General features: G+C 59.9%; 1 protein-coding gene across 1 annotated transcript; it reads right to left on the minus strand.

Moving 5' to 3' along the window:
- Nucleotides 1–1,013: 1,013 nt before the first annotated feature.
- Nucleotides 1,014–9,390, minus strand: NDUFAF7 (NADH:ubiquinone oxidoreductase complex assembly factor 7). The gene is made up of 9 exons (XM_056125657.1): nt 9,169–9,390; nt 8,672–8,752; nt 7,798–7,908; nt 7,093–7,306; nt 6,461–6,519; nt 5,514–5,624; nt 3,910–4,053; nt 2,209–2,382; nt 1,014–1,476 (listed from the first exon to the last, which is right to left on the minus strand). The coding sequence occupies exons 1-9, from the start codon at nt 9,388–9,390 to the stop codon at nt 1,261–1,263; spliced, it is 1,332 nt and encodes a 443-aa protein (XP_055981632.1). The 3' UTR covers nt 1,014–1,260.
- Between the last annotated feature and the right edge of the window lie 118 nt (nt 9,391–9,508).

A 9,508-nucleotide genomic window follows, 5' to 3' on the forward strand; every position in this document is an offset into this window, starting at 1 on the left:
CAGGTAGGCCCCAATCTCCAGAGCCCTCTCCGGACAGGGTTGGACTAAGTCCTGCCCTGCCGGAAGCCCCTCGCCCCAACTTCCGCCAGCGTAAACAGCCCAGCTCCAGGACTGCGCCATCCAGGTGGGCCCTGTGTCCAGGCCAAGCTCCCTTCCTGCAGGAAGGCAGCGCCCCACCCACCGCCTTCCCGGCATACACACGGCCCAGCTCCGAGCTGCTGCATCCGCCTCGCACTCTTGGGGTGAGCAGAAACAGGAACAGAGAAGGCTCAGCACGTCCTCGAGAACTTCAGAGCCCCAGCGAGGTCCACGTTGTAAGGAGTAATCTAAAGAGTGCCTGTAAGGGGCTGGGGAGCAGGGGAAACCAGGGTGTTGGGGGGGGGAGTTTGATGTTGGGACACTCAACACCCGAGCTAACGATCATGGACTTTGATAAACATTAAAAATAAAAATGCTGGGGCTGGAGCAATAGCACAGCGGGGAGGGTGTTTGCCTTGCACGCGGCTGACCCGGGTTCGATTCCCAGCATCCCATATGGTCCCCTGAGCACCGCCAGGAGTAACTCCTGAGTGCAGAGCCAGGAGGAACCCCTGTGCATCGCCGGGTGTGACCCAAAAAGCAAATAAATAAATAATACCATTTGGATAAATCTCTGTGGTGTCACCTGCAAATGGCCAGTTTGTTTTCTGGAACACAGCGGGTGGTGCTCAGGCAGGGCTCACTCCGGGTAGGATTTGGGGGATTATTTGTGGTGTGTGGACCAAACCCACAGACCACGTTGGCCGTGTGCAAAGCTGTGTCTGACCCGCAGGATTGCTCCAACATAGGTTGGCTTGGTTTTTTATTGAACCGGTGTCACATTCCTTGTAGAAATAAAACCAAGGGCCAGGGAGGTGTAGTCCAGCAGGTGATGTGTGGTGACGCAGGTCTGAGTCCCCAGCACCCCATGTCGTCCACTGATCTTTGCCGGTAGGGCCCAAGCCCCTGCCCCCAAATTAAAAGACAGGCAAAAATGCACAGCAAATATCTTTATAATGAGAGGAAACTCGTTTCACTCCGTTTCATAACCTTCATCGCATTGAGAAGACCCTCTGCACCAAGGGACTCCTCAGGCTAAATGCGCCGCCACACAGCAGGTATCCTGCTGGCCGCAAAGAGAGACGATGATTCGAGAGCTACTACCTGCCCCCTCCCAAATACTGTTGCCTTTATTTCGGTTCCTCAGGCAGACTCGGGGGCCAGAGCCCGCCCACCCTGCTCTCACCGCCAGGTAAGTTCGCCGAACCCTGCCACGGAGCCTGCGGACGGCGCCCGGCGGCGGGCACTGGCCGGCTGCCCGGGGCCCTGCAGCCTCTGGAGGGGCAGCAAGGCGAAGAAGTGGAACCTCTGTCCCATCTGCTGGGGGTCCATGAGCATGTGGTAGCCCTGGAGCAGCTGCTGCTTCGCGGCCGGCTCTTCGGCCTTTTCCAGAAGGACCTGCAGAGGAAACAGCGTCAGAAACCAGGAAGGTGTGGAGGGACGGGGATTTGATCATTGTATAATCGAAACCCGAGCACAAAAATCTGTAAGTCTCCAACTGTACCTCAGGGTGTTTCACTAATAAACATTTTTTAAAAAATGTGATCTTGTATGATGTTTGAAAAATTTGCTTATGATATTGGTTTTCAGTTTCCTTATACTGTGGGTAGGAAACTTTTTTTGTAGGAAGTTGCTTACTAAATTGTTACCAAAATGTATGTCATATAATATGTATGTATTTTTATATTTTTTATGTAGCAGTGCTGCTATTTATTCAGCCACTGATTAGGCTAATTGAATTGTGCATGAACTCCGCCAGATATTTTTAAAATTAAAAATAAACAGTAAAGTTGTCAAAAAAGAAACTGGGAAGGGTCTGAGGGAGCAGCCGTGCCCACGGCGAGCAGCGGAGACCAGGAGCCCGCGCAGACCCTCGGCGGGTGCCAGGCCGAGGATGACCCCGCACCCGCCCGGCCAACAGCCCCCACGAAAGCTCTACGCTGGGCTCTGCAGGTCTGAACTCTGGGATGTGAAATTCAGACCTGAATGCAGACAGAAACACACCCGGAAGAGGCCCTCACTGGACCCGTGGGGACACCGGGTCGTGGCAGGCTGTCCCCTGTCCTGCGCAGGGGCCGGACCCGCTCACCCCTCCCCGCTGCCCCCTGGACGCCCAGGGCCGGGCCGCACCTTCAGGCGCACGTCGATGCCCATGTTCCTCAGGAAGTCCTGCTGCTGCAGTGGCCCGAGCACCGCCACCCTGCCCTGGGCCATCCTGCGCAGGTAGTTGAAGTCCACGTCTGCCGTCAGGTCAGCGGTGCCCGGGGCCACCAGGACGTCATGAAGCTTGTGGTCACGAAAGCCCTGGAACAACATTTCAATGAGTCTCCGTCCTGCTGCGGTTGTCAGTGCTTGTTCAGTGCTGTCGTCCCAGTGCGTTTCCGGAGAACGTCAGCGGAACCAGGCATGTGCGAACACTCTGGAGCAAGGTGCTGTGGGACCCCAGCAGGAAGAAGGGGACCTGGAGACGCCCCCAGCAGCGGCTCCCGGTCCGTCCCACCCCTGCCCGCTCCCCAGACGGGGTCGGGGCTCAGCAACTGGGCCGTGGCCAGAGTGTGCTCTCCTCCGCGCCCCAGGGGCCTGAGCCCTGGAATCAGCATTTTAAACAAACATCCCTGCTTTCCTTAGACACAGTTAGAAACTGAGACTGATGGACCGGGGAAAACAGCACCGAAGTGAAGCGGTTCTTTTCTTTCATTTTTTTTCTTTTTGCTTTTGGATCACACCCGGCGATGCACAGGGGTCAGTCACTTCTGGCTCATGCACTCAGGAATTACACCCAGCGGTGCTCGGGGACCTTATGGGATGCTGGGAATTGAACCCGGGTCAGCTGCACGCAAAGCAAACGCCCTACCCAGACGCCCTGGAGTGTGCTATCACTCCAACCCCGTGAAGCATTTCTGTTCAAATACTGTAACAAAGGGGTTTAGGGGGCGGGCGCTTGCCTTGCATGAGACCAACTCAGACTGGATCCCCGGCACCCCGTACGTTTCCCAAGCACTGCAGGGGGTGACCCGAGCAGCCAGAGTGATCTCTGAGCACCACCAGGGGTGGCCCAGGAAACAAAAAAAGAAAGGTCTGTGAAGAATAACCGACCCGAGTCCGATTCCTCCGCCCCTCTCGGAGAGCCCAGCAAGCTACCGCGAGTATTTCACCCGCACGGCAGAGCCTGGCAAGCTCCCCGTGATGTATGCAACATGCCAAACACAGTAACAATGAGTCTCACGATGGAGACGTTACTGGGCCCGCTAGAGCAAACTGATGAACAACGGGAAGACAGTGACAGTGAAGAATAAAGAGACACTTCTGAGGAGAAGAAAAGTATGTCGAAAAAATGACAGAAAAGGCCTGGGTGATCAGGGATGGAGGTCAGCTGTGTAAAGTGGCAACATCATTCTTCAGTGAAAAGGGAAACGTGAGGGGCTGGAGCGATAGCACCAGGGCGTTTGCCTGGCACGCGGCCGACCCAGGTTCGATTCCCAGCATCCCTATGGTCCCCTGAGCACTGCCAGGGGTAATTCCTGAGAACAAAGCCAGGAGTAACCCCTGTGCATTGCCAGGTGTGACCCAAAAAAGCAAAAAAAAAAAAAAAAAGGAACGTGAGTCGCCAGGGCTTTGTGTTCGTCAGGCCACCCTCAGGTGGGCGTCGCTGGCGGCACATCTGGCGCCGTTTCCGGTGCTTTCTCCAGAGGCTGGTGGGAGCCGCTCCTCAGGGAGCACAAGTTGGTTCAGACTCCGCTCAGGGGAGCTGGGACAGGGACCGGGGACAGGAGGCCACACTGCCAGGCCCCCAGAAAGCCCCGTGGGTCCCTCCCCGCCCCGGGAGCGTACCCGGAAGGTGTCGGTCTTCGTCCCATCGTGGCCGTAATCCGCGATCAGGGCCCCGCCTCCGTCCCGGTCAATGCGCTGGGCCAGCTCCTGAATGATCACCCCCGCCTCGGGGCACACCTCCACGTGGTCCCGGGCCTCGTCGCGCTGGGATGGGACAGTGGGGAGAAGCGCGTCCGTCACACGGAACCGGCTTCCCGGCCTTGTGCCACATGCGCGAGCTCCTAGTTCTGCTCGCGCAGTGCGGTATCCGCCAGCTGGCGTGCAGGGCACGTTCCCGAACAGACCACACGGCACTTGGAAGTCTGCAGGGACGCTCCCCTTTCGCCCCCCAAAGCGGCACCTGGCCCGCAGAAGGCCAGCCACAGCGCCCCTTCTCAGGCACAGGCCACGATGCTTCGAAGCACCAGCACGGGAGTAGTCACCAGGCAGACCCTCTGCCGCACGCCGCGGCCGCCTGCTGTGGGGTCCCAGAGCCCACCATGACGGCCCGGACCTCCAGAGCAGGCGCGCGGGCCCGGGTCCCAGCGTGTCCGTGACTGCTGGGAGCTGGGCAGTGAAAGGCCAGGAGGCAGCAGCACCCGAGGGTGCTGGAAACGCGGCTCTGTTAGAGACCCAGGCGTCAGCTCTCGCTCCCTCCTGACGGCCTCTGGAAAGTGAGGCGTGGCCTCCCCTGCGCTGAGATGTCTCGCTAATGGCCAGGAACGGCCCTTTCAGAGCTCAGAGCCAAGTGCTGCCCGCCCGGGCCCGTCCCTCCTAAGTCAGCAGCCAGCCTGGGGCCTCGAGTGACTCCAAAGGCCTGCGGTCAGCTGCCACGGCCAGGCTCCAGACCCCACCTGCACACAGGGAGACGGGCCACAGCAAGGGGGCTTATGAACTCACTCCCCACTCCCTACAGGAGCTGGCATATGGGGGAAAACCCAAAGTACTATTTAGCTCTAGGCTTTGCAAAGGAAGTTTCCATGCTCGCTCCAGGGGCCAGAGAGGACAGCACCGGGCGGGCACTTGTCCTGCACCTAGCCGACCCAGAGTCAGCCCCCAGCACCCCACAGGGTCTCCTGAGCCCCAAGAGAAGTGACCCCAGGGTGCAGGGCCAGGAGTAAAAATGAGCACTGCCAGATGTGGGCCCCAAACCAAAAGGAAACCAGAAACACATTTTACCAGCAAGTCACCCCCCCCCCCCCAGCCCCGAAAATAGTAACTTGTGACAGAAGCTCCCAGGTACAGTCCAAAGAGGGCAGAGAGGAATGGGGACTAGGAACCACTGGCTCTTTCTGAAGGCCCCACCAATACCCCCCTCACCCACACCGAGACAGAAGCCCGGAGCGCAGACCAGACTTCCCAAAGGTGTGTCTGGACCCAAGGACACTCCATGTTCTCAGTTAACGCTGCTGCGCTGACCACCAACTCCCAGGAGAGCCCTGTGTCCCCTCCAGGGGCCGGGGCCTGCGGTGATGGGCAGGCCTTGCTGGGCAAGGGGGGACGAGGTAAATGCTCAGGACAGTCCCCTCAGCCCTCACTCCCCAGAGAGCAACCCTACGTGGCCACGCAGGAGACGGCCCCAAGGATCGGGGTCAGAAGTGAAGGAGAAAAGAACGTATTCCTACTTGTATGAAGGCTTCCGCTGGGGTGGGAGAAGGCGCCAAAACAAACCTCAGCTTATCCGAAACTTCTGGGTCAATGTCCACGAGGACTTCCCGCCATCCTTGGGGTGTTTTCTAAACAAAATAACATAACACAAAACAACATGATAAGCGTTGGCAGGTTTGTCCTCCAAGTGAGCTATATCAAAACTGACCACTATTTTTTGTTTTTGTTTTTGTTTCTTTTTGGGTCACACCCAGCAAAGCTCAGGGGTTCCTCCTGGCTCTGCACTCAGGAATGACGCCTGGCGGTGCTCAGGGGACCCTATGGGATGCTGGGAATTGAACTCAGGTCGGCCGCATGCAAGGCACATGCCCTACCCACCGTGCTATTGCTCCAGCCCCCTAGCCACTAGTTTTCTCCACAGGAAGAGAACTAAGGTCGGCCAAACACCGGCCACGGATGCTATCTGCATGCCGGGATGCCACTCTACCGCTGCTACTCTAGGGGATGAACAGACGCAACAAGTGATGTTCGGGTAACAGAGGCGGCGGGGGAGGTCAAGTCTGCACCAAGGAAGGTGCTTAAGTTTGGAAAGCACCAAGTGCAGATGTCTCCCGGAGGATCACGGAGAATGCCCTGTGGCCACCTCACTCCAGATCCAGACTGAGCCCTGGCAGCACCCCAGAGTGACCCCAAGAAACTCCCATCTTCATGGCTCAAGTCTTCATCACACTCCAGCCAGCCCTGCACAGGCCTCTACCCCGGGCGGGTCAAGAACGCTGCCCGAGCAGCCCACGGGAACCCAGAGCCGCCCACGTCCCTCCCCAGGCGTCATCTCCTGCGTCTCGAGCATTCCTACTCGTCCAAATTCCCGGGGCCGCTCATGTCAGCAGCACTGCCCACACCCTGACTGACGACAACCGTGATTCCCGCCTCTCGATCCCAGGGGTGACCTTCCAGTCTGTACCTGAAACTTATGCACGGGAAGGACGTCGAAAAACTCATGCGCGAGGTAGAAGCTGTGCCCTGTGGGGAAGGAAAGTGGAGCAGGTCGGCATGTGGAGGGCAAGTCGCTGGCACTTCTGAACAAGGCCCGGGCGGATCCTCACGGTCACAAACCCGAGAACCCACCCCGGCAAGCGTCTGCAGCCCGTGACCCTCGCAGCTTTAACCCGAACCTCAGGCTTGCCAGAGTTGTTTAAAACTGCGCTCTCTGCATTTCACTAAACAGGCCCTAAGTTGTCTTTTCAGGCCAAGGACCTGGGTGTGTGTGAGTGGGGGAAAGGGTGGAATTCTCATTTCACAGCACGCTCGGAGACCCAGACCCGATCAGACCAACGAGGGCAGGGCCAGCTCCCTTGAGGGCCTGGCCAAGCGGCCTCTGCCCGGCACCCCCGCTTCCTCTGGGCAGGCAAATCCCATCTCCTGCCTCGGTTCTCGAGAGACTCACCGTGCCTTGGTATGAGACAATGTCTCTCCCATGCTCTTCTCCAGAGTCTTCACTGGACCCCCAAGTCCACCCGCTCTTTAATGTGGGCCCACTGTCACCAGTGCACGGAGCAATGCTCCCCAGGACCCCGACCCCAGAAAGGCCGTCACCTTGTGGGACGTCTCGCAGGTCTCGGTACCAGGACACGGGGAGGCCAGACTTTGTGACGCCCTTCATGTACACGGGGGCGTCGGCCGCTTGCTCGAGTGGGACCGCCTCGTCCGTCAGCGTCGACGCCTGAATCTCGCTGAGCTTCTGGCTCACTTCCACCAGGTGGATGGAAATGTCACAGTTCTGCAGCACTGACCCAAGCTGACCGAACACCTAACACCGCGGGAGAGCAAAGCATGAGTGGACGACACGGCCGGGAGTTTCTAGGTTCAGAACCGCAAGCGCCCGACGGTCTGCCTTGGTCAGGGCTGGTCCTCACACAAACGACCCCCTCACAGCCCCGTATGTGTGGAAAACAACCGCCATTAGGGGACACGGTCCATCTTTTCACTTCTTGGCCACTTCCGGCAGCAGGCAGGGACCCTGAGGTGCTGGCGGTCGACCCGGGGCTCCTGCATGTAATCATGGGCATGGCGCGGGTTCCGATTCCTGGAACTCTCTCCTCCCCATAGTCAAACGCTCCCTGGGAGTTACCTTCAAAGTCCCCCTCCCCTTAGTCCTCACACCGGGACATCTTCCTGCCCTGACACTTAGGCTGAACAACCCCAGAGAGGCAGGACTGCAGGGCCAGGGCGTCGGCGACATTTGGAAACCAGTGAACAAGGGAAGTGTCTCCGCCAGGCGCGGGCTGTCCCCGTACCTACCCTCAGGATATCTCCGGTCAGCGTGCCCCGGCCGGGGCCCAGCTCCACCAGCTGGAGGGCAGGACGCTTGCCCGCAGCCATCCACTCGCTCACGAACCATATCCCCAGCAGCTGCGGGGAGGAGAGGCGGGCCAGGGTCAGGGGATTGAGCATGGCACGGCAGAAGAGGACGCGTGGCCATGGCCTCAGCAAACCGCGGGGGACTGCCACCCCCAGGGCTTCCCGGCCAGTCACGACACACACCACCCAGGGAGCTCGGGGACCGGGCTGATGATCCAAAGGTAGCTGCCACTCGAAAGTATACATGACAGACAGGAGAGTGGCGAGGGAGGGACAGCTGGGTGGGCCGGGCAGTGGGCAACTGGTTGTCCCGTGGGGGCTCCTTCCACGCAGTCATACCGAGGCTTCAATGCCTCAAACCCTTCTGCTTGTGGAAGGGGCCATGCCGAGAGTGCCGAGGCCCCAAGGATCAAACCCGGGGTATCGTGCTCCGAGGCCTGCGCTCTCTCACCGGGATACAGGCCCAGCCCGAAGAGCTTTTTTAATAACTGCATCTAGGCTCCTTTATGGGTCCTATTTCCAAACAGATTAAAAAAAAAAAAGTCTCCTCGGGAAAGCAAACAAACTAGAATTTCTGCAGACTATTTCCCCAAGGGAGGCTGCCACGGGGCTGGCCTTCCTCTCCCCGCCCTCTCTGGCCCTCTCTGGCCTTGGCCAGAGCACACACAGGGTCTCCCCTGCTGCTGTCGGGCGCTTCCCTGCGCTCTTCTCCCGGGACACAGAGCGTGACGGATGCCGGGCTCTGGGCTCCAACCCCGGAGCTGCCCCACGACAGAGCAGCACAGCCCCGGCCCTGCACACACCAACACCATACCTCCCCGAAGATCTGGCTGATCTCAGGGGAAGTCACGAAATCTCCTTTTTCTCCGAGCACATCCCGGTGCATGTAATACCCCTAAGGGAATAAAAAAAATGGGAGGAAATAGAGTGATTTTTTTAAAACGTTCTTAAAGACAACCTTCAAAAAAATTTTCTTTTATTAAAGTTTCGGTGGGGGGGGCGACAGCACAGCGGGTAGGGCGTTCGCTGGCACGGCTGACCCGGGTTCGATCCCCCGCGTCCCCGTGGGCCCCCCGGAGCACCGCCAGGAGTGAGTCCTGAGTGCAGAGCAGGTGCAGACCCTGAGCATCGCCGGGTGTAGCTCAAAAGGCCAAAAATCAAAATAAAATTCCGGTGGGGGGGTGGAGGGGGCCCCCGGGCTGCGATCAGCGCTCGGGCACCGGGCGAGTCTGGCTGGGGGCACCCACCCGCGGGGCTTGGGGGACCTGGGGCCGGGCGGGGGTCCCTGGGGCCGGGGCAGGCAGCGCGCACCTGCGCGGGGTTGGTCAGCACCTCCCGCATGTACTCGGCCACGCTGAGCGGGCCGCTGGCCTTGATCTTGTAGGCCAGGTGCCGCAGCAGGCGCGTCCCCGCGGGGCCGTGGGAGCTGAGGCCCCGCGCCGGGCCGCCCCCCGGCCCCACCGCGCCGCCCCCCGCGCCCCGCCACGGCCGCCCGCCCAGCACGGCCGCGCCGGCCCGCGCGAGCGCCCGCATGCTGGCAGCGGCGGCGGCGGCGGCGGCGGGAGTCGGGGCACGCGCGCTTCCGGGGCGGGGCCGGGCGCCGGAGGTGCCGCCCCGCGGGCGGAAGGAAGCGGCCGCGGAGTCGGGGCGA

Source organism: Sorex fumeus, unplaced genomic scaffold (genome assembly GCF_029834395.1).
Source record: "Sorex fumeus unplaced genomic scaffold, SorFum_2.1 ptg000006l, whole genome shotgun sequence".
NCBI classification, from domain to species: domain Eukaryota; kingdom Metazoa; phylum Chordata; class Mammalia; order Eulipotyphla; family Soricidae; genus Sorex; species Sorex fumeus.

Coding starts and splice junctions, on each gene's coding strand:
- NDUFAF7 (XM_056125657.1), bottom strand. CDS start 9,390: ATGCGGGCGCTCGCGCGGGCCGGCGCGGCCGTGCTGGGCGGGCGGCCG. Junction 8,753..9,168: donor TGCTGACCAACCCCGCGCAG/GTGCGCGCTGCC, acceptor TTATTCCCTTAG/GGGTATTACATGCACCGGGA. Junction 5,625..6,460: donor TTCCCGTGCATAAGTTTCAG/GTACAGACTGGA, acceptor TATTTTGTTTAG/AAAACACCCCAAGGATGGCG.